Source organism: Tinamus guttatus, unplaced genomic scaffold (assembly GCF_059628265.1).
Source record: "Tinamus guttatus ecotype Peru unplaced genomic scaffold, ASM5962826v1 Tinamus_guttatus_pri_ptg001146l, whole genome shotgun sequence".
NCBI lineage: Eukaryota > Metazoa > Chordata > Aves > Tinamiformes > Tinamidae > Tinamus > Tinamus guttatus.
The window spans coordinates 112,178-138,861 of NW_028289680.1; the positions used below are offsets into that span (position 1 = coordinate 112,178).

The 26,684-nt window shown below is 62.1% G+C and overlaps 2 protein-coding genes across 5 annotated transcripts; both read right to left on the reverse strand.

Annotated features, from left to right (window-relative positions):
* Nucleotides 1-4,095: 4,095 nt before the first annotated feature.
* Nucleotides 4,096-19,355, reverse strand: ACTN4 (actinin alpha 4). Of its 4 annotated transcripts, none has more exons than XM_088538676.1 (22): nucleotides 19,211-19,355; nucleotides 16,496-16,610; nucleotides 16,156-16,275; nucleotides 15,403-15,489; nucleotides 14,195-14,282; nucleotides 14,007-14,085; nucleotides 13,721-13,802; nucleotides 13,027-13,112; nucleotides 12,292-12,384; nucleotides 11,979-12,209; nucleotides 11,753-11,900; nucleotides 10,654-10,804; nucleotides 9,996-10,104; nucleotides 9,781-9,921; nucleotides 9,530-9,712; nucleotides 9,028-9,162; nucleotides 8,782-8,961; nucleotides 8,433-8,579; nucleotides 8,188-8,268; nucleotides 7,861-7,926; nucleotides 7,483-7,641; nucleotides 4,096-4,263 (listed from the first exon to the last, which is right to left on the reverse strand). In XM_088538676.1, exons 1-22 carry the CDS (start codon nucleotides 19,349-19,351, stop codon nucleotides 4,105-4,107), a joined length of 2,781 nt encoding a protein of 926 aa, XP_088394802.1. In that variant the 5' UTR covers nucleotides 19,352-19,355; the 3' UTR covers nucleotides 4,096-4,104. The 4 variants fall into 4 exon arrangements, with proteins under 4 accessions (XP_088394802.1, XP_088394803.1, XP_088394805.1 ...); XM_088538677.1 differs by lacking the exon at nucleotides 13,027-13,112 and adding an exon at nucleotides 13,377-13,462; XM_088538679.1 differs by lacking the exon at nucleotides 7,861-7,926.
* Nucleotides 19,356-20,396: 1,041 nt separating this feature from the next.
* On the reverse strand, nucleotides 20,397-26,245 carry EIF3K (eukaryotic translation initiation factor 3 subunit K). Its single transcript, XM_088538682.1, has 8 exons — nucleotides 26,184-26,245; nucleotides 25,922-26,020; nucleotides 24,740-24,860; nucleotides 23,854-23,928; nucleotides 23,698-23,764; nucleotides 21,869-21,946; nucleotides 21,636-21,761; nucleotides 20,397-20,439 (listed from the first exon to the last, which is right to left on the reverse strand). Exons 1-8 carry the CDS (start codon nucleotides 26,240-26,242, stop codon nucleotides 20,408-20,410), a joined length of 657 nt encoding a protein of 218 aa, XP_088394808.1. The 5' UTR covers nucleotides 26,243-26,245; the 3' UTR covers nucleotides 20,397-20,407.
* Nucleotides 26,246-26,684: the final 439 nt, after the last annotated feature.

The window sequence follows — 26,684 nt, forward strand, 5'->3', positions numbered from 1 at the left end:
GAAAAGGGGTTGCAAACAGGGTTGGAAAAGGGGCTGCAAGCAGGGTTGGAAAAGGGGCTGGGAAAAGGGTTGGAAAAGGGGCCGCAAACAGGCTGGAAAAGGGGCTGGAAAAGGGGTTGGAAAAGGGGCCACAAACAGACTGGAAAAGGAGTTGGAAAAGGGGCCGCAAACAGACTGGAAAAGGAGCTGGAAAAGGGGCTGCAAAAAGGCTGGGAAAGGGGTTGGAAAAGGGGTTGGAAAAGGGGTCGCAAACAGACTGGAAAAGGGGTTGGAAAGAGGCTGGAAAAGGGACTGGAAAAGGGGTTGCAAACGGACTGGAAAATGAACTGGAAAGGTGGTTGGAAAAGGGGTTGGAAAAGGGGCTGCAAACAGACCGGAAAAGGAACTGGAAAGAGACTGGAAAAGGGACCGGAAAAGGGGTTGGAAAAGGGGCTGCAAACAGACCATGGTCCCAGGGGCTAACGGGACCAGCTGACACTAATTGACCTTCTGCTAATTGCACCAGGCCCTTAATCACAGGGCAGGGCTTATGCAATGGGCCCTAATTGCCCTTTGTTCATCAGTTCCCCATTGTTTATTAATTGCTCCCGGGCTTAATATTTGATTAATGATCATTGATTAACGGGCGCGTGGCGGTTAATCATTAATTAATCATTAATCATTCACTGCCCTTAGCTCAGCGCCAAGGGTTCTGGGCACTCGGGAGGAAGAAGAGGCCAGGGCCGAAGGGCTGTGGGTCTGGGAAGCACCTGGATCCGAGCGGGATACGCGGAGCAGCGGGAATGACGGCCGTGCCGGAGAGTGGGATCGCGGGATATGGGTGGGAGTCGCTGATGCCGCAGGTGGATACAGGACCCTGGGAGCTGCTGCATCCCAGCACGGGACATACGGATGTCACATTCCTATGTGGAATCCTGGGAGCTGCTGCATCCCAGCATGGGACCTAGGGATGCCGCATTCCTATGTGGAATCCTGGGAGGTGCTGCATCCCAGCACGGGACCTAGGGATGCCGCATTCCTATGTGGAATCCTGGGAGCTGGCACATCCCAATGCAGGATCCTGGGAGCTGCCACATCCCAATGTGGGACTCAGGGATGCTGCATTCCTATGCAGGATCTGGGAAGCTGCTGCATCCCAGCACAGGACCTAGGGATGCTGCATTCCTATGGGGGATCCGGGAAGCAGCTGCATCCCAGCACGGGACCTAGGGATGCTGCATTCCTATGCGGGATCCGGGAAGCTGCTGCATCCCAATGTGGTACCCATGGATGCTGCATTCCTATGCAGGATCCTGGGAGCTGGCACATCCCAACGGGGGACCTAGGGATGCCGCATTCCTATGTGGGATCTGGGAAGCTGCTGCATCACAACGTGGTACCCAGGGATGCTGCATTCCTATGTGGGATCCGGGAAGCTGCTGCATCCCAACGTGGTACCCAGGGATGCTGCATTCCTATGTGGGATCCAGGAAGCTGCTGCATCCCAATGCGGTACCCAGGGATGCTGCATTCCTATGTGGGATCCAGGGAGCTGGCACATCCCAGCACGGGACCTAGGGATGCCGCATTCCTATGCGGGATCTGGGAAGCTGCTGCATCCCAATATGGTACCCAGGGATGCAGCATTCCTATGCAGGATTCTGGGAACTGCTGCATCCCAACACAGGATCTGGGAAGATGCTGCATCCCAATGTGGTACCCGTGGATGCTGCATTCCTATGTGGGATCCACGGAGCTGGCACATCCCAAGGGGGCATCCAGGGATGCAGCATTCCTATGCAGGATTCTGGGAGCTGCTGCATCCCAACGCAGGATCCGGGAAGCTGCCCCATCCCAATGTGGTACCCAGGGATGCTGTGTTCCTATGTGGGATCCAGGGAGCTGCTGCATCCCAAGGCAGGACCCAGGAATGCTGCATCCCAGTGTGGTACCCAGGGATGCCACAACCCACCGCGGGATCCAGGGGGAATCCCCTTTTTTGAGGGGGGGATATGGGTTTTGGGGAAAAAAATGTGGGTTTTTTTGGGTGGGAAACGGGTCTATAGGAGTCTATACAACCCTATATGGGATTTTTTGAGGGGAAAATGCGTTTTTTGGTCACTCAAGTCAATCATGATTCCTACGACTAAACCCACCAACTTCTAATTCCCTGGGTTAAAAAAGAAAAGAATCAGGAACATCCCAAAAAGGGCGCAACGGGGCGGGGGGCGGTGCCAAGGGGATGGAGGGGGCGGCGCCAAAGGGGATGGAGGGGGCGGCGCCAAAGGGGGCGGCGCCAAAGGGGGCGGGGGGCCACCCAACACCCGCTCCGATCCAAGGAAAACACCAAATCCCAGGAAAAAGCCACTCCGGTGCCCTCTGTCGCTCTCCTTAACTTTTCCAGGGCTCCGGAGGCGCCTGCGTCTCCTCCAGTTTTCCATGACCTCGATTTACCTCCATGGCCGGCCAAATCCAAGCAGGAAAATTAAAGGAAAACGACTCGTTAATGGAAAATACAAGCGGAAACCTGCGGGGAGACCAAGGAGCATCCAAGGAGGATCCTTACTACCCTCTCCCGCTTTGTATTCCCATGTTTTCTAGACCCCATTAAGAACGCTCATTAATTAAACCCATCCCGCTTTTTCCCATGGAAAATCCTTTACGGAGCAATCGGAGCGCGGCTTTCGCCCCTGGGAATCCTGCGTATTCCCATGGGAATTGAGGAGAGATGCCCACCCCTAAACTACTAACACAAGGAGAAGGGAAAAGAAATAAATATATACATAAATAAATATATATATACACGCTTAAATAAATAAATAAATATATATATATATAAAATATACATATATATATTAATATATTTATTTATTTGTGTATATATATATTTATTTATTTAAGCGTGTATATATATATTTATTGTATATTTATTATATATATATTATTATTTATATATATATATATACACACGCTTAAATAAATATATATATATATATATATAGAAAATATCTAATTCCTAACCCCACAGCCCCATGTCAACACAAACAGCCGGGATGAGCTCCGGCTTTTCCTTCCCTAAGGAAAATGGGAAGGACAGGAAAGAGGAGACCCTTGATGTGACTATTGAGGCTTGATATAGTTTTTATTCCTAATAACAAGCCCTGTATTAAAATTCTCTTTATATTCATGCCGGAGCGGGCGTTTTCCTGGGGGATGGAAGGGGAATTCTTGGGAAGATGGAGGAAATCCCGGGAGCAAATCCCGGTCCCTTCCCGCACGGATTCCGGGCAGGAAGCCAAAAAGGCCCCTCGGAGCCACGTCCCGGTGTCCCCGTCCCCACGTCACGGATGGGGACACCGTTTATTGTCCCCAAAGTGTCCCCAAGGGTGTCCCCGCAACCCCGGTCCCACCGCAAAGAAACCCCGTGCCACGTGCTGCTGGGTGAATATATATTTATATAATAAATCCGTACGTTCATAAAGTAAATAGGAACCTTCTCGATCTCATTTAAAAGAGCAGAATTTGGGGGGTGGGGGGGTGCTTTTTTTTTTTTTTTTTCTCCTTTTTTTTTTAATTTTTATTTTTTTTGGTCCTCAGAAAAACCTGCTCCAAGGGTGGAGGAAGGAGGTGGCGCCAGGTGCCTCCCTTTGGTCCCGGTCCCTACGGGAGGGAAAGCTCCTTTGGGAGCTGTTTGGCCCCCTTGGGTTTTCCAGGGAATTTCGTGGAGGGGTAAAAAAAAAAGGGGGGAATTTGGGGCTCCACCGAGGCATAAATTAAAGAGGGGCCAAAAAATCCAGGCAGGGCGAAGGTGGAGCAGGGGGGGCTCCACGTTGACCGCGCTGGGCTTTTTTCCTTTGCAAAAATAGAAGGGGGATATATTAAAAAAAATAACCCTTTGGAGCGGAGGCACCCAGCGAGAAAGCCCAAAGCGAAACCCCCTGCTCCGAGCTGCCCCCGGGGAGGAAAAATGGGAATAAAAAATAAAATAACCGTTGCATAGGTAACGCGTGGGGATAATATGTGAGAACCAGGGGGTGGTTGCGAGCGCCCGCGGGGGGATTTTTCCGGCCCGCGGGATAGAGCTCGGCCTGGGAAGCGCCAGCGCTCGGAGCCGCCGTCACCGCGTCACAGGTCGCTCTCGCCGTAGAGCGCCGTGGAGAAGGATTTGTAGTCGAGGGCGCCCGCGACGGCGTCCGGGCCCTGGTACGGGGCCATGCGGGCGATGCAGTAGTCGGCCTGCTCCGGAGGGAGCTCCCGGCGCAGCTCCTCGGCCGTGATGAAGTTCTGGGAAGGAGGGAGGCGGGAAGGGATCGGCGGGCGCCTCCGGAAGCGCCGCGTGTCCCCTTGGTCACTCACCTTGTCCCCCCTTTGTCACTCACCTTGTCCCGTGTCCCCCCTTTGTCACTCACCTCGTCCCGTGTCCCCCATCCCTGTCACTCACCTTGTCCCGTGTCCCCCTTTTGTCACTCACCTTGTCCCCCTTTGTCACTCACCTTGTCCCGCGTCCCCCATCCCTGTCACTCACCTTGTCCCGTGTCCCCCCTTTGTCACTCACCTTGTCCCGTGTCCCCCATCCCTGTCACTCACCTTGTCCCGTGTCCCCCATCCCTATCACTCACCTTGTCCCCCCTTTGTCACTCACCTTGTCCCGCGTCCCCCCTTTGTCACTCACCTTGTCCCGCGTCCCCCTTCGTCACTCACCTCGTCCCGCGTCCCCCTTCGTCACTCACCTCGTCCCGCGTCCCCCCTTTGTCACTCACCTTGTCCCGTGTCCCCCCTTTGTCACTCACCTCGTCCCGTGTCCCCCATCCCTGTCACTCACCTCGTCCCGTGTCCCCCATCCCTATCACTCACCTCGTCCCGCGTCCCCCTTTGTCGCTCACCTTGTCCCGCGTCCCCCCTTTGTCGCTCACCTTGTCCCGCGTCCCCCCTTTGTCGCTCACCTTGTCCCGTGTCCCCCCCTTTGTCGCTCACCTTGTCCCGTGTCCCCCCCTTTGTCGCTCACCTTGTCCCGTGTCCCCCCTTTGTCGCTCACCTTGTCCCGTGTCCCCCCCTTTGTCACTCACCTCGTCCCGCGTCCCCCCTTTGTCGCTCACCTCGTCCCGTGTCCCCCCTTTGTCGCTCACCTCGTCCCGCGTCCCCCCCTTTGTCACTCACCTCGTCCCGCGTCCCCCCCTTGTCACTCACCTTGTCCCGTGTCCCCCATCCCTGTCACTCACCTCGTCCCGTGTCCCCCCTTTGTCGCTCACCTCGTCCCGTGTCCCCCCTTTGTCGCTCACCTTGTCCCGTGTCCCCTTTGTCACTCACCTTGTCCCGTGTCCCCCCCTTTGTCACTCACCTTGTCCCCCCTTTGCCACTCACCTTGTCCCGTGTCCCCCCCTTTGTCACTCACCTTGTCCCGTGTCCCCCATCCCTGTCACTCACCTTGTCCCGTGTCCCCCCTTTGTCACTCACCTCGTCCCGTGTCCCCCTTTGTCACTCACCTCGTCCCGTGTCCCCCCCCTTTGTCGCTCATCTTGTCCCGCGTCCCCCATCCCTGTCACTCACCTTGTCCCGCGTCCCCCTTTGTCGCTCACCTTGTCCCGTGTCCCCCCTTTGTCACTCACCTTGTCCCGCGTCCCCCCTTTGTCACTCACCTTGTCCCGCGTCCCCCATCCCTGTCACTCACCTTGTCCCGCGTCCCCCCCCTTTGTCGCTCATCTTGTCCCGTGTCCCCTCTTTGTCGCTCACCTTGTCCCGCGTCCCCCTCTTTGTCACTCACCTTGTCCTGCGTCCCCCCTTTGTCACTCACCTTGTCTCGTGTCCCCCCCTTCATCACTCACCTTGTCCCCCTTTGTCACTCACCTTGTCCCGTGTCCCCCTTTGTCACTCACCTCGTCCCGCGTCCCCCCCTTTGTCACTCACCTCGTCCCGTGTCCCCCTTTGTCACTCACCTTGTCCCGCGTCCCCCCCTTTGTCACTCACCTTGTCCCGCGTCCCCCCCTTTGTCACTCACCTCGTCCCGTGTCCCCCTTTGTCACTCACCTCGTCCCGTGTCCCCCATCCCTGTCACTCACCTCGTCCCGTGTCCCCCACCCCTATCACTCACCTTGTCCCGTGTCCCCCCTTGGTCACTCACCTTGTCCCGCGTCCCCCCTTTGTCGCTCACCTCGTCCCGTGTCCCCCTTTGTCGCTCACCTTGTCCCGCGTCCCCCCCTTTGTCACTCACCTTGTCCCGTGTCCCCCTTTGTTCCTCACCTTGTCCCGCGTCCCCCCCTTTGTCACTCACCTTGTCCCGCGTCCCCCCTTTGTCACTCACCTTGTCCCGCGTCCCCCCTTTGTCACTCACCTTGTCCCGTGTCCCCCCTTTGTCACTCACCTTGTCCCGTGTCCCCCTTTGTCACTCACCTTGTCCCGTGTCCCCCATCCCTATCACTCACCTTGTCCCGTGTCCCCCCCTTTGTCACTCACCTTGTCCCGTGTCCCCCATCCCTATCACTCACCTTGTCCCATGTCCCCCCCCTTGTCACTCACCTTGTCCCGCGTCCCCCCTTTGTCACTCACCTTGTCCCGCGTCCCCCCTTTGTCACTCACCTTGTCCCGCGTCCCCCCTTTGTCACTCACCTTGTCCCGCGTCCCCCATCCCTGTCACTCACCTTGTCCCGCGTCCCCCTTTGTCACTCACCTTGTCCCCCTTTGTCACTCACCTTGTCCCGCGTCCCCCCTTTGTCACTCACCTTGTCCCGCGTCCCCCCCTTTGTCACTCACCTTGTCCCGCGTCCCCCCTTTGTCACTCACCTTGTCCCGTGTCCCCCCTTGTCACTCACCTTGTCCCCCCTTTGTCACTCACCTTGTCCCGTGTCCCCCCTTTGTCACTCACCTTGTCCCGTGTCCCCCATCCCTGTCACTCACCTTGTCCCGTGTCCCCCTTTGTCACTCACCCCGTCCCGCGTCCCCCCTTTGTCACTCACCTTGTCCCGTGTCCCCCATCCCTGTCACTCACCTTGTCCCGTGTCCCCCTTTGTCACTCACCCCGTCCCGCGTCCCCCCTTTGTCACTCACCTTGTCCCGTGTCCCCCATCCCAATCACTCACCTTGTCCCGTGTCCCCCCTTTGTCACTCACCTTGTCCCACGTCCCCCTCTTTGTCACTCACCTTGTCCCACGTCCCCCCCTTTGTCACTCACCTTGTCCCACGTCCACCCCTTTGTCACTCACCTTGTCCCGTGTCCACCCCTTTGTCACTCACCTTGTCCCGTGTCCCCCCCTTTGTCACTCACCTTGTCCCCCTTTGTCACTCACTTTGTCCCCCCTTTGTCACTCACCTTGCCCCGTCTCCCCCATCCCTGTCACTCACCTTGTCCCGTGTCCCCCCCTTTGTCGCTCACCTTGTCCCCCCTTTGTCGCTCACCTTGTCCCGTGTCCCCCATCCCTATCACTCACCTTGTCCCGTGTCCCCCCTTTGTCACTGACCTTGTCCCGTGTCCCCCCTTTGTCACTCACCTCGTCCCCCTTTGTCACTCACCTTGTCCCCCGCCAGGACCTTGAAGGACGCGATGACCTGGTCGGCCGTGTCCGTGTCCGTCGTCTCGCGGGACATGAAGTCGATGAAGGCCTGGAAGGTGACGGTGCCGCTGCCGTTGGGATCCACCAGGCTCATGATGCGGTTGAACTCGGCGTCTCCCTGCGGGAATCAGGGAAGGGGACGGATCCGGGATGAGCGGGGACGGATCCGGGATGAGCAGGGACGGATCCTCCCTGGATCCCCCCAGGATGGGGCATCCCGGCGCTTCCCACCCTCCCGTTGTCCCCACGGAGCCGGTGCCGGCCCCTCGCGTAGGAAAAGAAGAGGAAAAGGTGGGAAAGGGAGAAGGAAAATGAAGGAAAGTCGCGGAGAGCGTACCAGGCTGTATCCTGTGGAGATAACGCGGGCTCGGAAGTCATCCGTGTCCGTGCTTCCTGGGCGCTTCTATCCCAAGAGCGCGGCAGAGGAGGAAGAAGAGGAAGAGGTGGAAGGGCAGAGAGGGGCGGCGCATGCAGAGAGAGGCGAGAAAAACCCCAAAACGGGGAGAAAACGGGGGGAAAAACACGCAGAGTCAGTCGAGGAGGAACGTGGGGGGTTGATGCCATGGGAAAAGGGACCCAATGGGAAAATCCAGGATGCGGATGGCGAAAGGAAGGGAGAAAGGGATGGAGAGAAAGGAGTTGAGGGTTAAGTGGGGCTCGGTACCTGTCGGTCGTTTTCCACGTCGTATCCCAGGCTGATGAGGCAGGCTTTGAATTCCTCCGGGCCCAGGGAGCCTCCGTGGTCCTGGCGGCCGGAAAAACGCGGGAAGGAGGGAAGGAAGAGGGAAAAATGCTCCATGAGCCCCCCCCGGGGGTCCCCGAGGCCGTTGGGGGCCCCATTCCGAGGGATTTTGGGGCAAAAGGTGCCCAGGGAAGAGGAGGGCGGCGGGGAGGAAGGCGCCCGGGTACCTTGTCGAAGTGGTTGAAGGACGCCCGGAATTCCTGCATCTGCTCCTGGCTGATGCCCTTGGCGTCCCGGGTCAGGATCTGGTTCTCCACCTCGTTGATGGTGCGGGCGATGGTGGTGAGGAGCTGCTCCCAGCCCACGCGGATGTGCTGCGGGACACGAGGGGACAATCGGGGACACGTCCCACCAGGGTCCCCTCGGCCAGATCCCTCCGTTTCCCCTTGCCCACAAAATGCAACCGAGTCCTTGATCAAAGACTCAAGAGGCCTCGGGTGAAGGCTCAGGGCATCCCTTTGCATTCCTGGAGTTTTCCCTTGGGATTTTCCCTTGGGAAAGCCCCTCCGGGCCCACCTCCATGGTGTAGTTGGTGTGCTTGTTGTCAAAGATGAGGGCCTCCTGGATGAGCTGGTGCTGCTGCTCCAGCAGGTCCATGTTGGGCTTGTAGTCCACGATGCTCCTCTCGTACTGCTTGAGGTGCTCCAGCTGGTCCTCCAAGGTGCCGTTCATCTCGATGGAGATGCGTCCAATCTCCTATGGGATGCAAGGGGTCATTCCCGGCATTCCCGGGCGCCGGATCGCGCGGAATTCCGCCCTCACCTCCATTTTGGTCTGGATCCAAGGTCCCACGACGTTGGCCTGGCCGGCGAACTGGCGCCGCAGGCGCTCGTTGCACTGCTGCTTGCTCTGCTCGTCCAGCAGCGCGCCGTCCCGCTTGGGCACCAGCTGCTGCACCTGGAAAACGGGATGAAATTCCCAGAAAAAGCGCCCGGGAAAGGAATTCCAGAGCCTCCCGCCACCCCCGTGCGGTTTTCCAAGGGCTGAAGGCAAAGCTTGTTTCATAGCGGGGGCGGAAAGATGAGAGAAAAGGCCTTGGAAGCACTGGAATTCCATGGGAATTTAAGGAAAAATTCCTTGAGGGAGCGAGTCCCTGGAACAGGCTGCCCGGAGAAATTATGGAATCTCTTGGGGAGATATTCCAAACCCGCTTGGATACAGCCCTGTGCTCCGGATGCACAGGGGTTGGACTGGATATCTCCAAGGATATTGAGGATTCCGTGATCCCGGGATACACGGATACATCCACGGCAAGGGGGCTCACCCGTTCCCACTTGGAATTGATGATCTGGGGGGTGACAGAGGTGTAGGGGTTATTCCCGGCCAGCTTGATCCCGTTGAAGTCGGCGATCCGCTGCGCTTCCCGCTGGATTCCCAGGATGGCCTCGCGCTCCTTGTCGGCGTCGGGAAGGGTGGATTTGAACTGGTCGTGCGCCGCGATCAGGCCCTGCAAGGGACGGCATTCCCGTGGGATCCCAAAGAGCCGGGATCGGGATCCGCGGAGCGCGTTCCCACCTCGATCTCCTCGATGGTGTGGACGATGAACATGTCCTGCAGGTCTTCCATGGCGCTCTCCATCCAGTTGTTGAAGGGCGCCGCGCGCTTGGCGTATTCCAGGTGCAGCTCGTCGATGGTTTCCAGCTGCTTCTCCGTTTGCTGCGGGATTGAGCCGGGATTGAGCTCGGGAGCCTCCCCGGAGGCTCCTTATCCCGGAATTGGGAAGTTCCTACCTCCAGGGCCTCCCTCCTGCTGTGGGTCAGGGATCCCAGGACGTCCCACTGGTCGCAGATCTTCTGGCACCGGGAATTGACGCTGGGCGAGTCGTAATAATCCAATTCGCTTTGGGAAAAGGGAAAGGAAAAACAGGAGCAACGTGAGGATCATGGGATAAGTTAATTACACTCCCCTTTGGCTAATTATCTACCCTATATATCCAAATTTGCTAAAAAAAGCTTATTTGATATTACATATGTGTGATGAGTTACGTGAGTTCTTAGCACGAGGGAGGAGGAGTCGCCCTTAAATGACTAGGAGCCCGGGAATAGGATTTGGGATAAAGCTGTAGCTGGAATTTGCACAAGAGGGAAAGGGGCAGCTTTCCTAAGGATTTTCCAGGAAGGATGTGGGAAGAGGTGGTCGGAAAGGGAGAGCCCTGCGCTCCCCATAGCCGCTCCGCCGGCTCCGCGGCTTTTCCATGCAGGAATACCGGGAGGGAGCGCCCGGAATAAGGGCTCCATTCATGGCTTCGCCCTGCCCTAATTGTGATTTATCCGTGCGGAAAAACCCGCGGGCGCCGCTCCCGGGAAGCGCCCGTATCCCGAGGGGGAAGGGGCGGAACGACAGGGCCCCCGCGCATCCCGGGATAGGCGGGAATTCCCGGGAACGCACTTGAGCTCCTGGGCGATGGCGGCGATCTGCTCCACGCGGTCCTGGTGGGCGGCCAGGTCGCTCTCGAAGGCCTCGTGCTTCCTCAGGAGGGCCTTGACCTCGGATAACGTGGAAGCCTCGTAGTCCTTCTGCCGCAGCAGGGCCTCCTTCCCTAGGGAAAAGAGGGATACGGAGGCGTTCGGAGCCCGGGAGCGGAGCTTTCCCCTCCCGGCCCCGCGGAACGGCTCGTCTGCCCCCAAAAACGGCTCGTCTGCCCCCAAAAACGGCTCGTCCGCCCCCAAAAACGGCTCGTCCGCCCCCAAAAACGGCTCGTCCGCCCCCAAAAACGGTTCGGCGCAGGCCAAAGCGGCCCGTCCGCCCCCAAAGCGGCTCCTTGGCCCCCAAAACGGCTCGTCCGACCCCAAAAACGGCTCGTCCGACCCCAAAAACGGCCCGTCCGCCCCCAAAGTGGCTCCTTCGCCCCCCAAAGCGGCTCCTTGGCCCCCAAAGCGGCTCCTTGGCCCCCAAAGCGGCTCCTTGGCCCCCAAAGCGGCTCCTTGGCCCCCAAAGCGGCTCCTTGGCCCCCAAAGCGGCCCGTCTGCCCCCAAAGCGGCTCCTCTGCCCCCAAAGTGGTTCGTTTTCCCCCCAAAGCGGCTCCTTTCCCCCCAAAACGGCCCGTTTGCCCCCAAAGCGGCTCCTTCGCCCCCAAAGCAGCTCGTTTGCCCCCCAAAGCGGCTCGTTTGCCCCCAAAGTGGCTCGTTTGCCCCAAAATGGCTCGTTTGCCCCCAAAACGGCCCGTCCGCCCCAAAGCGGCTCGTTTGCCCCCAAAGCGGCTCGTTTGCCCCCAAAGCGGCCCCTTTGCCCCCAAAGCGGCTCCTCTGCCCCCAAAGCGGCTCCTTCGCCCCCCAAAGCGGCTCCTTCGCCCCCCAAAGCGGCTCCTTCGCCCCCAAAGCGGCTCCTTCGTCCCCCAAAGCGGCTCCTTCGTCCCCCAAAGCGGCTCCTTTCCCCCCAAAGCGGCTCCTTCGCCCCCAAAGCGGCTCCTTCGCCCCCAAAGCGGCTCCTTCGCCCCCAAAGCGGCTCCTTCGCCCCAAAACAGCCCATTTCCCCCCAAAGCCGCTACCTTCCGTCCAGGATTCATGGATCGAGGCTTTCTGGCGGAATTTCTCCGCCAGGTGGTCGAGCCGCTCGAGCCGCCGGATCTCGTTGAGCAGCCACTCCTCGTAGCCCTTCTCCGCCTGCTCCAGGTGCTGCCAGCCCGTGTTGATATCCTGGAAAAAAGGGAGGGATAACCGCGCTGAACCCCGGGAGAGGCAGAATTCCAAGCGGGAATTCCGGCCCGGACTCACCGCCACCATCCGGCCCTCGGAGGGCATGAACGCGGGCCGGTTGCTGAGGCGCAGCTTGGTCTGCAGGGTGTTGAAGTTGATTTCCAGCTGGCATTTTTCCTGAACTTTGGGAGGTTTATGGATGCGCCGGTAATCCCGGAAATCCTCCAGCTTCTGCTGCATCTCCTGGATGGTCTTCTGGGGGCTGCGGTCTTCCAGCCAGGGAATGGTGCGTTTGATCCATTCCAACAGCTGCCGGGGGGGGAAAAAAAAGCGGGATGAGCGCCGGGATCGGGAAGCGGCGCGCGGGATATCCCGGGAAAAGCGGCCTTACGTCGGACGCCAGTTTCTCATAGTCTTCCATGAGGTGCTCGTTTTCCTGGTTCACGGCCAGCACTTTGCAGATCCGATTTGCCGCCGTTTCGGCCTGGAAAAGGGAGGCGGGAAGCGTTGGAGCCATCCGGATCCCTTCCCGGAGGCTTTTCCCTTTATGGATCCCCCCTGCTCCCTTCCTGCTGTCTCCAAGGTTTTTCCTCCGCTGCTTCCCGGAGGGGCCATTCCAGGCGGCTGGAAAAGCAGCCGGCGATTGGGAAGATCCCCCTTTGGCCAAGGCTCCGAGCTGCCCTTTTTCCCAAGGGTTTTCCCCATCCCGTTGCCTCCTTGGGAAGCAGCACGGGAAGAATCCAAGAGCGGGAAGGAATAAGAGACGAGGAGGGAAAAGGAAGCGCCGCAAAATGGGGCCAAAAAAGCCCAAAGCAGAGCAAGGGGAAGGTCCCCGAGGGTCCCCAAAGGTGACAAAAGCCAAAGGGATGGAGAGGATCTTTCCAGGCTTCCCGATGGAGGTGGGATGAGGAAGAGGAGGCAAGGAGGAAGAGCAAGGGCTAAGCCTGCAGCAGGCGCCCCCGGGGCACCTTATTAAAGCAAAATAAAAGCAAAAAAAAAGGTGCAAATTGGCGAAAACGGGAGCGTGGCCGGGCAGAGCGGGATCGGAGCGGATTCCCGCGGCCGCATCCCGGTTTTCCGTGCGGTTTCGCTCCGGATCCGTGCGGCAGCCCCCAGCCAAGCTCACCTTCTGCGCCCCGGAAAAAGCGTGGTAGAAGCAGGACACGTAGGTCATGATGGCCTTCTCATCGGGCCTCAGCGTGCCCACAATATCTGCGCACAGGGAAAAAAAGCCAGGAAAGAGGCGTGAAGGAAGCGGGAAAACCCTCGGATGCGAATCCAAACCGCAGCCGGCTCAGCGGGGCGGTTGTTTTCCAAGGAATTTGGCCAGGCTTGGCCTGGGATGTTGCTTTTTAAGCACGTTTGAGACCCTGCGTGAGCAAGCTGGGGTTTGGATCCCCGGGAGGCAACAGGCGGCTGAAAGAGAATTCCCATGCCGGAGTCGGGAAGCGGGATGGACACAGCCGCCTCCGGTACCTTCTGAGCCCCGGAAAAGGCATGGTAGAAGCTGGACACATAGGTCATGATGGCTTTCTCGTCGGGGCGGGCTGTGTTGACAATGTCTGCAAGCGAACGACAAGGGTTAGCCGCGGGATGCGGGAATTCCCGGAGCCGGGAGCGCTCGGAACGCCGCGGCTCGGAGGCGGCTCTTCCTTACGCTGGGACGCCCCGAAAAAGCAGCGTTTGGTGGTCGCTTAAATACACCTGTATGAGCAAAAGGGGGTTAAGAGCAGCCCCGGCGCCCTTCCCAAAGCCCCGGTGCCCAAAAAGGTGGATTTTCCATGGAAAAAGGCCACGCGGAGGAAGGGAGGGCCGCTTACCCTCTGCATCCAGCATCTTGGGAATGTCCAGGAATTTCTCGGCCACTTCGAAGGCGTTGTTCAGGTTTGTCACGGGATCATCCTGGAAAAACAAGGGGGAAAATGGCACTGAAGGACAAGTGTGTCCACGCTCATCCCAAATCCCGCTGTTTGCCGAATCCCTATTGCTTTCCCATTCCCACGCGGCTGCAGAGGGCTCCATCCCGAGGCCTTTTCCAACCCTAGGGATTCCCGGGATCCCAAAGGAGCGTCTGGAGGCGGGAATAACGGGAATGGGGAGCGTTACCTTGCGGAGCTTGTCGTACTCGATGAGCTCGGGCCGGTGCCGGTGGATCAAGGCGTTGAAGGCCAGGCCGTCCTTCCAGCTGTAGGGAATGAGGCGGGAATGGGAAGCTCCCACCGGGAAAAGGGACAGGGGACAGGGATAAGGGACAAGGGACAGGGATAAGGGACAAGGGACAATGTGGCCGGTACCTGATGTGGAAGTTCTGCACGTTGACGTTCTTGTACGGGGCCGTCTTGCGCTGGCACCACAGCAGCAAACCCTCCTTGGCCGAGGTCTCTGCAACGGTACCGGTACCGGGGGATCGGGGCGGAACCGGGCCCGGATTGAGGGGGAAATGGCACTGGAAAGGGGGAAACCGGCAGCGGAACCGGGCCCGGATTGAGGGGGAAATGGCACCGGAGAGGGGGAAACCGGGAGCGGAACCGAGCCCGGATTGAGTGGGAAATGGCACCGGAGAGGGGGAACCGGGCCCGGATTGAGGGGGAAATGGCACCAGAGAGGGGGAATCTGGGAGCGGAACCGGGCCCGGATTGAGGGGGAAACGGCAGCGGAGAGGGGGAAACCAGGAGCGGAACCGAGCCCGGACCCGTCTGGAAACGGTCCCGGAAAGGGGGAACCCGGGAGCAGCTGGAAACGGCACCGGAGAGGGGGAAACCGGGAGCGGAAAGGGGGAGACCGGGAGCGGAAAGGGGGAATCCGGGAGCGGAACCGAGTCCGGATTGAGTGGGAAATGGCACCGGAGAGGGGAATCCGGGAGCGGAACCGGGTCCGGATTGAGTGGGAAATGGCACCGGAGAGGGGGAAACCGGGAGCGGAACCGAGCCCGGATTGAGGGGGAAATGGCACCGGAGAGGGGGAAACCGGGAGCGGAACCGGGCCCGGATTGAGTGGGAAATGGCACCGGAGAGGGGGAAACCGGGAGCGGAACCGGGCCCGGATTGAGGGGGAAATGGCACCGGAAAGGGGGAAACCGGGAGCGGAACCGGGCCCGGACCCAGTTGGAAACGGCACCGGAAAGGGGGAAACCGGGAGCAGAACCGAGCCTGGACCCAGCTGGAAATGGCCCCGGAAAGGGGGAACCCGGGAGCCTGGACCGGGCTGGAAATGGTCCCGGAAAGCGGGAATCCGGGAGCGGAATCGCGCCTGGACCCAGTGGGAAACGGCACCGGAAAGGGGGAACCCGGGAGCCCGGACCGGGCTGAAAACGGCACCGGAATGGGGGAACCTGGGGGCAGAACCGAGCCCGGAGCGAGCGGGAAACGGCCCCGGAAAACGGGAATCCGGGAGCGGAACCGAGGCCGGAGCGAGCGGGAAACGGCCCCGGAAAACGGGAATCCGGGAGCAGAACCGAGGCCGGAGCGAGCGGGAATCGCCGCGTGTCCCCTTGTCCTGTCACCTTCCACGGAGATGTCCTGGATGGCGAAGCGCAGGATGATGGTCCAGATCATTCCCAGCGTCATCTTGGCATTCCCATCCACGATCTCTGCGGGCGGGAAAGGGGGAATGCGGAGCTGCGGATGAACCCCTTGGGAATCTCCGGGAAGCGACGCGTTCCCAGGCGTTTCCCGGAGGGACCAACCGCATCCCGCTAGGAAAACCCGCTTCCAAAGCCTCCGGGGAAGCCTCGGAGCGCTGCGGCTCCCGGTTTTGGGAAGCGGCTACGCAAATCCCTCGGGATTCCGGAGCGGCGGCCGCTTGACATGGAAAAGCCCCGGGGCTGCCGGGTTCGGCAACGGGAGCGAAAACCGGAGCGAAGGGTTTGGATTCGGCTTCACGATGTTGTTTTTATACGGAGAGCATGGAAATGCAAAGGAATGTCGGGAATTCTCCCATCGCGGCAGGAATTGCAAAGGAAAACGGCTTTTGTGGCAGCGCGTCCGCTTGGCAAGATCCAAAGGAATGCCAAGCGGAGGCATGGAATTCCCGTGGAGGGAAAACGGGTGGCTTCCGAAGGCCGTTTTCCCAACGGATTGGGAATTAGGAGGAGGCAGCCGGGCACGGAGCGGATCCTGGCGCCGCTCCCGGCAAAGCCGGTTCCGCAAGGGCTTTCCCGAAACCAGGGAGCCGCCCCGGAGAGCCGGGGCGCTCCGGCGGATTCCGGAGGCTCCGCTTCGGATTCCGGAGGCTCCGCTTCGGATTCCGGACTCACCCTCGGCCCCTATGGATACCAGCTTGACCCCTTTGCTGGCGATGAAATCCAGCGCCTTGTTCACGTTGTTGATCTTGTGCACCCGCATCTTGCCCCGCTCCGGCTTCGGAAGCCGCTCCCCTGGGAAAAAAACCGGGAAAAGTTATGGGAAAAAACCCGGGAAAAGTTATGGAATAGCAGGATAGACGGTGCTTCATCACAGCGCGGTGAAAACACACTCATTTTTAAGCATTTCCATGCGTTTTGGTTAGGATTCCCGGTGTTTTCCCATTAAGCGGGAGCGGAAATGGGTAGCGGCACCGGGATGGCATCCCGAGTTTCCGGGAAAACGGGAACTCACCGGAAATCACCTCCAGGAGCAGCATGAGCTTGAGGCCGTCGCGGAAGTCCTCGTCGATGCTCTCGATCTGCGTGCCGGCCTTCCGGAGATGGGAATTGCACCAGGCCGTGAAGGTCTAGGATAAGCGGGAATGCCGTGAGACGCGGCGGGATAAGCGGGAATTTTCCGCCTGTCCGCGGAGGCGGGAGCGTTCGGAGCGGATCATGGGAATGCGGCGGCATTCCGAGCTGGATCCAAGGCGGAAGGAGCCGGGATCCGCTCCGTTTTCCCTAGGGAAAAGGGGCTCGAGCAGCGGCCGGCGCCTTTCCCAAGGGGAAATTCCCCGGAGCGGAGCCGGGCCGCGGCATTCCCGGCTCGGAGCCGGCTAAAAAAGCCTAAAAAAAGCGGCTAAAAAATGGCTAAAAAAGGCAATTCCGCATCTGCTTCTGGAATTTCCTTCCCGCGGGAGGCGCCGGGAAAAACGTTTTCCAGGCATTGTGGCCGCAGCGGGATGCAAAGCGCTTCCCAAGCGGGAAGGGACGGACATCCACAATTCCCATGGGATTTGCCACCCTTTGGGGCAAACACTGCCGGACTTCGGCCCCGGAAGCGGCGTTTTTTCCGGAATACCCGTGTTTTCCCACACCCAAACCCTGGGAACAAGCTCCAGCCTGGGAAAAGACCCCCAAAACCACCCGGAAGCTACAACCAGAACCGGGAACGGCTCCAACCGCTCCCGGGCATTCCCGGGAATACACAAAGCGCCGGCACGCGGGAAAGAAGGGATTTCTAGGCCTCTTTTCCCAGTTTTTCCCAGTGCCGCACGCTGGGGTTGGAGCAGGAGGCCGCTCGCCCGCTGCTTCCCTGAGTTTAATTGTTGTTTTCCCTTAATTTGCTGATCCCAACGGAGCGAGGCCGAGCGGATTCCCCTCATTCCTTGCCCTTATTAGGCTCTGGGCTCCGGCGTTCCGGAGCTCGGGATCGGAGCCAAAAAGGAAGCGGGACAAAAGGCGGGGAGGGAGGGGAGGCGGCAGGTGAGTCACGGCCCCGGCGGCGCATCCGCATTCCCGATCCCGGCCCTTCCCCGGTTCCCGCTGCGGGATTCGGGAGCGGGACGGGAATCCTCCCCCCACAGTCTGGCCCCGTTAGGTCATGGGAAAACCGAGGAGATTCCGCGCTCCGGGAAGGCGGAAAATGCCTCGGATTCAGCCCGGCACCTCCGGGGGTTTTTGCTGGGAAAACTTGCTGAAAATGGCAAAAAAAAGGGGGGGAAATGGGATACGATCCCACAGAGTGCAGGGAAAAATCCCAGGAGTTTCCAGGCAAATCCGCCGCCTTTTCCGCGGGATGGTTCCCGCCGCAGCGGATGTTTGTCCTTGGAACGGGACGAGGAATGTCCCGGCGGAGACGCGGAGCAGCCCCGGAGCATTAGCACGGAGCCGTAAACACTCCGGGACCATTAAAATTCCCAAGCCATTAAGATTCCCGGGACAATCCGACCGCGGGAGAGCCCAGCAGGATCCCGCCGGGAAGGCGGCTCCGGCCCGGCTTTTCCTCACGGATTCCAGGCGGGAACGCGCTCCGCGGCCAGGATGCTCCTTGGATGCTCCTGCTCCTTGGATATTCCCTCCATTGGCTCCTTCTCCAGCCAACGCCGGGGCTAAAAATTCCTCCGCTTCCACTCATCCCGCTCGGTATTCCCAGCTCCGGCAGGCAGTAATTAGGATAATTAACCAAGGAGTAATTGGCCACAAACCAACCCCAGGGCCACAAACAGGCCCGGGCTATTATCCCGGAGGGATGTGGCCACCGTTCCCAAACGGTGTCCGAAAGGCTCCGGGATGCTCCGGGATGCACCGGGATGCGCCCATCCCGCTGCGACGCCCAGGACTTTCCTCCCGGCTCCGCGTTCCAGGACTTTCCTCCCGACGACGGGATCCTCCCTTCCCGGCGCCGCTGCCGGGAGCGGCTCCCGCTTCCCGACGCTCCTCCCGGGCGGACTCTGCCCGGCGCCGGCACCTCGGGAAGGGCCCGGGATGCAGCCTCGGGATGAGCCCCCGGCTCGATCCCTATGGAGCCTCCAGGCCCCTGTCCCGGTCCCTATGGAGCCTCCAGGCCCCCGGTTTGGACCCTATGGAGCCTCCGGGCCCCCGGTTTGGACCCTATGGAGCCTCCGGGCCCCCGGTTTGGACCCTATGGAGCCTCCAGGCCCCCGTCCCACTCCCATATGGAGCCTCCAGGCCCCTGTCCCGTTCCCTGTGGAGCCTCCAGCCTCTTATCCCGCTCCCTACGGAGCCTCCAGGCCCCTGTCCCGCTCCCTACGGAGCCTCCAGGCCCCTGTCCCGCTCCCTACGGAGCCTCCAGGCCCCTGTCCCGCTCCCTACGGAGCCTCCAGGCCCCGTCCCGCTCCCTATGGAGCCTCCAGTCCCTTATCCCGCTCCCTATGGAGCCTCCAGTCCCTTATCCCGCTCCCTATGGAGCCTCCAGTCCCTTATCCCGCTCCCTATGGAGCCTCCAGTCCCTTATCCCGCTCCCTATGGAGCCTCCAGTCCCTTATCCCGCTCCCTATGGAGCCTCCAGGCCCCGTCCCGCTCCCTACGGAGCCTCCAGGCCCCGTCCCGCTCCCTACGGAGCCTCCAGCCCCCTATCCCGGTCTCCTACGGGGCCTCCAGGCCCCGTCCCGCTGCCCACGGGGCCGCCCCGTCCCGCCGCACCCCGTCCCGCCGCCGGCCGCACCTTCCGCTGCTGCTTCTCCCAGGCCGGGTCGAGCAGCAGGTCGCGGTCCCAGTCGTCCTCCTGGGCCATGTAGTCGCCGTTGGGCCCGGGCCCGTCGCCGCCGGGGCCGCCGGGCCCCGCCGCGCTGTGGTAATCCACCATGGCGGCCGCGCGCCTCGCTCTGCGCCGCGCCGCGCCTGCGCATGCGCGCCCCGCCCGCGGCGCGCACGCGCGGAGCGGCCGCGCGTGATATTCATGAGGGGGCGTGGCCAGGCGCCGCGGTGTTGAATATTTAATAGCGCCCCCCTCCCCCCGGCGGCCAGGAGCGGTGAGGGGGGACGTCCCAAAAAAGGGAGGGGAGGGGCATCCCTCACGTTAATATTCATGAGGGGGCGTGGCCAGGCGCCCGCTGGCGCGCCGGGTTGAGTATTTAATAGCGCCCCCCCCCGACTGCCAGGGGCGGGGCAGCCTGCGCATTAATATTCATGAGGGGGCGTTCATATTCATGAGGCTCCCGCTTGAGCACGATGTTGAACATTTAATAGCGCCTCCCCCGCAGCCAGGAATGGTGAGGGGGGGAAGTCCCCAAAAAGGGAGGGGAGGGGCATCCCTCGCGTTAATATTCATGAGGGGGCGTGGCCAGACAATACGATGTTGAATTTTTAATAGCGCCCCCCTGGCTGCCTGGGGTGGTGGTGGTGCGGGCACCGCAAAAAGGGGAAGGGAGGGGCAGCCTGCGCATTAATATTCATGAGGAGGTGTGGTTGGGGTAGCTGTCGTTCATATTCATGAGGTTCCCCGTTGCGCACGATGTTGAATATTTAATAGCGCCCCCCTGGCTGCCAGGAGTGGTGAGGAAGGCAGCCCTCGTGTTAATATTCATGAGGGGGCGTGGCCATGAGGGCGCGCCATGTTGAATATTTAATAGCGCCCCCCCTCGGCGGCCAGGAATGGTGAGGGTGGGTGACACCCCAAAAAAGGGAGAGGAGGGGCAGCCCTCGCATTAATATTCATGAGGGCAAAGCAACCCGCCCGCCTCCCCCACAATAGCACCCCCCCGGCTGCCCCAGCATTAATATTCATGAGGGGGCGTGGTCAGGCAAAGCACCCCCCCCCCCCCCCCCAAAGTAAGAGAGCAGCCGAGGAGTCTCTTTAGAGCAACCAAGATCGTGATTATCGGGGGACAATTAGCAAAGGGGCTGGTGGCAGCGGTGACGGTCACAGCGACGAGGCCATGATGCTGGAGACACCTGCGGAGAGAGCGGGTTGGAGCGCGCGGGGACGCGTCCCTGTCCCCGTCAGTGTCCCCGTCCCCATCTGCGGTCCCATCAGTGTCCGCATCCCCATCCCTGTCCCCAGCTCCGTCCCCATCCCTGTCTGCATCCCCATCCCCATCCTTGTCCATGTCCCTGTCCCCGTCCCCATCTCTGTCCGTGTCTCCGTCCGCATCCCCAGCCCCATCTGTGTCCCCATCCCTGTCACCATCTGTGGTCCCGTCACTGTCCCCGTTCCCATCCCCGTCCGTGTCCCTGTCCGCGTCCCCATCCCTGTCCGTGTCTCCGTCCGCGTCCCCATCCCCATCCCCATCTGTGTCCCCATCCCTGTCACCATCTGTGGTCCCGTCACTGTCCCCATCCCCATTCCCGTCCGTGTCCCTGCTCGCGTTCCCATCCCCATCCCTGTCACCATCTGTGGTCCCGTCACTGTCCCCGTCCCCATCCCCGTCCATGTCCCTGTCCGCATCCCCAGCTCCATCCCCATTCCCGTCCGTGTCCCTGTCCGCATCCCCAGCCCTGTCCCCGTCCTCGTCACCGGCCCCAGCCCCGGCCACAGCTCCGTCCCCATCCCCATCCGCATCCCCGTCCACATCCCTGTCCCCGTCCCCATCCATGTCCCCGTCCCCATCCCCATCCCTGTCCCCGTCCCCGTCCGCATCCCTGTCCCCATCCATGTCCACATCCCTGTCCCCATCCCTGTCCCCGTCCCCATCTGCATCCCCGTCCACATCCCTGTCCCCATCCCCGTCCCCATCCATGTCCCCATCCCCATCCGCGTCCCCATCCCCATCCATGTCCCCGTCCCCATCCCCATCCGCATCCCTGTCCACATCCCTGTCCCCATCCCCATCCATGTCCCCGTCCGCATCCGCATCCCTGTCCCCGTCCCCATCTGCATCCCCGTCCACATCCCCATCCGCGTCCCCATCCATGTCCCCGTCCGCATCCGCATCCCTGTCCCCGTCCCCATCCACGTCCTCGTCCCCATCCGCATCCACGTCCCCGTCCCCATCCACGTCCTCGTCCCCATCCGCATCCCTGTCCCTCTCACCATCCCCATCGCCATCCCCATCCGCATCCCTGTCCGCATCCCCGTCCCCGTCCCCAGCCCCGTCCCGGTCCCTGTCCCCGTCCCCGTCCGTGTCTCCGTCCCCGTCCCCGTCCCGCACTGTCGAAGTCGATCTTCTCCACGATGTTCTTGGGCTTGATGCTCTCCTCCTGGTTGCAGATGAGGATGCGCCCGGGCTCCGGCTCCGTCCAGCCGTACTTGCTCATCCACACCTTGAGCTGGGCGTCTGCGGGGGGGACGCGGCGTGAGCGCCGTCCCCGGCGGTGTCACCGTCCCCGGCGGTGTCACCGTCCCCGGCGGTGTCCCCGGAGGTGTCCCCGTCCCCGCGCTTACCCGAGAGGTCCCCCAGCATCTCGGCCAGCAGCCAGCGGTCGATGTGCTGGTACGTGATCCCCACCACGTGGCAGATGACTGCGGGGAGAAGCGCTGTGAGCCCGCGCGGAGCCCGATCCGGAGCGGTTCTGCTTCCCGTCCGGAGTGGTTCTACCCCCTGATCCGGAGCGGTTCTGCTCCCTGATCCGGAGCGGTTCTGCCCTAGATCCGGAGCGGCTCTGCCCCTTGATCCAGACCGGTTCTGCCCCCCGATCCGGACCGGCTCTGCCCCCCGATCCGGAGCGGTTCTGCCTCCCGACCTGGAGCGGCTCTGCCCCTTGATCCAGACCGGTTCTGCCCCCCAATCCGGAGCGGTTCTGCCTCCCGATCCAGAGCGGTTCTGCCCCCCGATCCGGAGCGGTTCTGCCCCCTGATCTGGAGCGGTTCTGCCCCCTGATCCGGACCGGCTCTGCCCCCTGATCCGGAGTGGTTCTGCTTCCCATCCGGACCGGTTCTGCCCCCCAATCCGGAGCGGTTCTGCCTCCCGACCTGGAGCGGCTCTGCCCTAGATCCGGAGTGGTTTGCCCCCCAGTCCGGACCGGCTCTGCCCCCTGATCCAGACCGGCTCTGCCCCCTGATCTGGAGTGGTTCTGCCCCCCAATCCGGAGCGACTCTGGGTCCCATCCAAAGTGGTTCTGCCCCCTGGCTCTGCCCCTTGATCCAGACCGGTTCTGCCCCCTGATCCGAACTGGCTCTGCCCCCTGATCCGGAGCGGTTCTGCCCTCCAATCCGGAGTGGCTCTGCCCCTTGATCCAGACCAGTTCGGGCACCTGATCCAAACTGGTTCTGCCCCCTGATCCAAACCGGCTCTGCCCTCCATTCAGAGCGGTTCTGCCCCCTGATCCGGACCGGCTCTGCCCCCCATCCGGAGCGGTTCTGCCCCCCAAGATCTGGAGCGGCCCTGGGCCCCATCCAAAGTGGTTCTGGCCCCCAATACGGAGCGGTTCTGCTCCCTGATCCGGAGCGGTTCTGCCCTCCAATCCGGAGTGGCTCTGCCCCTTGATCCAGACCAGTTCGGGCACCTGATCCAAACCGGTTCTGCCTCCTGATCCAAACCGGCTCTGCCCTCCATTCAGAGCGGTTCTGCCCCCTGATCCGGACCGGCTCTGCCCCCCATCCGGAGCGGTTCTGCCCCCCAAGATCTGGAGCGGCCCTGGGCCCCATCCAAAGTGGGTCTGGCCCCCAATACGGAGCAGCCCTGGGCCCCGATCCAGACCGGCTCTGCTTCCTAATCCGGAGCAGATCTGCCCCAGGCCGGACCGGTTCTGCCCCCCGTCCGGACCGTCTCTGCCCCCTGATCCCGGCCGGCTCTGCCCCCCGATCTGGACCTGTTCTGCCCCCCGATCCGGACCGGTTCTGCCCCCCGATCCGGACCGGCTCCGGGCTCCATCTGGAGCGGCTCTGCCCCTTGATCCAGACCAGCTCTGCCCCCCTATCCGGGCCGGTTCTGCCCCCCGATCCAGCCTGGCTCTGTCCCCATCCAGACCGGCTCTGCTCCCATCCAAACTGGCTATCCCCATCCGGCCCGGTTCTGCCCCTGATCCAACTCGGTTCTGCCCCCTGATCCGGACTGGCTCTGTCCGCATCCAGGCCAGCTCTCCCCATCTGGACCAGTTCTGCCCCCCAGTCCGGACCAGTTCGGCCCTCCGATCCGGCCCGGTTCCGCCCCCTGATCCGGCCCGGTTCCGCCCCCTGATCCGGCCCGGTTCTGCCCCGATCTGGACCGGTTCTGCCCCCATCTGGTCCGGTTCTGCCCCCCATCCGGCCCGGTTCCGCCCCGATCCGCTCACACTTCCTCACGGAGTCCTCGAAGCCGGCGATGCCGTCCAGGAGCTCCGCGTTCTCGTCCAGCGCTTGCTACGGAGACAGAGGCGGCGTCGGGAACGGCGTCCGGACCGTCGGGAACGGCGCCCGGACCGTCGGGAATGCCGCCTGGGAATACTCACCCAGAACGCCTGGAAGTGGCAGGTTTCCAGGAGCTCCCCCAGGTAGAGGATCTGCCGGATGGGCCTCTCCTCCTGCTGCGGGCCGCGGCGTCAAGGAAAACGGAAAACGGGCGAAAACGGGGGAGAAACAGGGGGAAACGGGGGGGAAAATGGGGGGAAACGGGGTGGAAAATGGGGGGGGAAACAGAGAGAAACGGGGTGGAAAGTGGGGGGGGGGAAATGGGGAGAAACGGGGTGGAAAGTGGGGGGGAAACGGGCAGAAGCGGGGAGGAAACGGGGAGAAACGGGGTGGAAAGCGGGGGGGAAATGGGGAGAAATGGGGTGGAAAGTGGGGGGAAAACGGGGAGAAACAGGGTGGAAAGCAGGGGGAGAAATGGGGGTGGAAAGCGGGGAGGGAAATGGGGAGAAATGGGGTGGAAAGTGGGGGGAAAACGGGGAGAAACAGGGTGGAAAGCAGGGGGAGAAATGGGGGTGGAAAGCGGGGAGGGAAATGGGGAGAAATGGGGTGGAAAGTGGGGGGGAAACGGGGAGAAACGGGGTGAAAAGCAGGGGGAGAAATGGGGTGGAAAGTGGGGGGGAGAAATGGGGAGAAACGGGGTGGAAAGTGGGGGGAAAACGGGGAGAAACAGGGTGGAAAGTCGGAAGGGAAACAGGGAGAAATGGGGTGGAAAGCTGGGGGGAAACGGGGGAGAAAAGGGGTGGAAAGCGGGGGGAGAAACAGGGAGAAACGGGGTGGAAAGTGGGGGAGAAATGGGGGAAAAGCAGGGGGGAAACGGGGGGGAAATGGCCCGAAGGGGTGCACAGGGCTGTGCCCTGCCCCGTCCCCCGTCCCCACGGTGTCCCCCCCGTCCCCACGGTGTCCCCAGTGCGTCCCCTCCCCGGATACGCGGGCCTGGTCGATCATGCACTTGCAGAGCGTGAAGTCGGTGTGCGGGAGGTTGGTGAGCGCCTTGAGCAGGATCTGCGCCGTGACGGCGCTCTGGAAGAACGCGGGGTTGAACTGGTACCTGCGGGGACACGGGGGACGGTGACACGGGGGACACGGGGACGGGGGGACACGGGGACACGGGGGACACGGGGACGGGGGGACACGGGGAGGACACGGGGACGGGGGGGACGGGGGGGACACGGTGATGGGGGGACACGGGGGACACGGTGACACAGGGGACACGGGGACGGGGGGGACACGGGGACACGGTGACATGGGGGACGGTGACAGGGGGGACACGGGGACGGGGGGGACACGGGGGACACGGGGACGGGGGGGACACGGGGGACACGGGGACGGGGGGGACACGGGAATGGGGGGGACACGGGGAGACGGTGACACAGGGACATGGTGACACGGGGAACACGGGGACGGGGGGGACACGGGGATGGGGGGGACACGGGGGACATGGTGATGGGGGGGACACGGTGACGCGACACGGGGAGATGGTGACACGGGGACATGGTGACAGGGGGACACGGTGACAGGGGGACACGGTGACGCGGGGGACGCAACACAGGGAGGCGGTGACACAGGGACATGGTGACACGGGGGACACAGTGACACGGGGACACAGTGATGTGGGGGAAGCAGGGACACAGTGACATGGTGACGCGGGGACATGGTGACGGGGGGATGCGGGGGACGTGGGGGACACGGGAAGACGGTGACACAGGGACTTGGTGACACAGGGGACACAGTGACGCGGGGACACGGTGATGTGGGGACACGGGGACATAGGGACACGGTGATGCGGGGGGATGCTAGGGACACAGGGGACACGGTGACAGGGGGGATGCGGGGATGCGACACGGGGACACGGTGACACAGGGACATGGTGACACGGGGACATGGTGACGGGGGGACACGGTGATAGGGGGATGCGGGGACGCGACCCGGGGAGACGGTGACACAGGGACATGGTGACACAGGGGACACGGTGACACAGGGGACGTGCTGCCATGGGGACATGGTGACACAAGGGACGCGGTGACACAGGGGACACGGTGACAGTGACACGGTGACACAGTGACATGGTGACACGGGGACACGGTGACACGGGGACACGGTGACACTCACAGCTTGAGCACGGCCAGGTTGGCCTCCAGGTCGTAGCTGCCCTCCTTGGCCTGCGTCTCCACGTAGCGCTCCAGCGTCGCCAGGTTCTCCGGGTTGTACCTGCGAACGGGCCGCTCGGGAACCGCCACCGGTACCGGCCCACCCGGTACCGCTCCCGGTCCCAATCCCGGTTCCGGTACCGCTCGATGCCGCGCAGCAGTTTGCGACCCCTCCACCCGCTCCCGGTTCCGGTCCCGCCCGCTCCCGGTTCCGGTTCCGGTACCGGTCGATGCCCCGCAGCAGTTTCCCCACGTTCGCCCGCATCTGCTCGAAGAGCGCCATGGCGACCGCGCGGACGGAGGAGGAAGAGGAAGACGCGGCAGCTTCCGCTTCCGGCGCGCGCCGGCCATGGCGGGACGCTGGAGGACTCCGCCGAGGGCGGCGCATGCGCAGAGAGAAGGGGCGGGGCGTACAGGCCACGCCCACTCCGTAGGCGGGGCCCGCCCCTGTGGCCACGCCCACTCGGGAGCCCCCCGCGCCCCCTCCCTCGCGGGGGGGAGGGGGGAGCGGTGGGCGGGGCCTGGTCGGGTCCCCCGGGGGGGACATTGGGGTCCCCTCCGCGTCCAGGTGGCCACGTGGCCCCGGGCTGGGGGACATCGGGGGGGCTCCAAGGGGGGAGTGACGTTGGGAAGAGCGGGATAGGGAAAAGCGGGATCCGGCAGCGCCCGGGGCTGGGATGGACCGGGATGCACCGGGATGGGACTGGGACACACGGGGACCATCC

Bases quoted from the DNA above. Each gene is read 5' to 3' on its own strand.
- ACTN4 (XM_088538676.1), bottom strand. From the start codon at position 19,351: ATGGTGGATTACCACAGCGCGGCGGGGCCCGGCGGCCCCGGCGGCGAC. The intron at 9,163-9,529 runs GTGAGCCCCCTT...CCCGTTTTCCAG, and splicing joins TCAATTCCAAGTGGGAACGG to GTGCAGCAGCTGGTGCCCAA. The intron at 8,962-9,027 runs GTGAGGGCGGAA...TGCATCCCATAG, and splicing joins GGATCCAGACCAAAATGGAG to GAGATTGGACGCATCTCCAT.
- EIF3K (XM_088538682.1), bottom strand. From the start codon at position 26,242: ATGGCGCTCTTCGAGCAGATGCGGGCGAACGTGGGGAAACTGCTGCGG. The intron at 24,861-25,921 runs GTGAGTGTCACC...GTGTCCCCGCAG, and splicing joins AACCTGGCCGTGCTCAAGCT to GTACCAGTTCAACCCCGCGT. The intron at 20,440-21,635 runs GTGCGGGACGGG...CTCTCTCCGCAG, and splicing joins GGAGAAGATCGACTTCGACA to GTGTCTCCAGCATCATGGCC.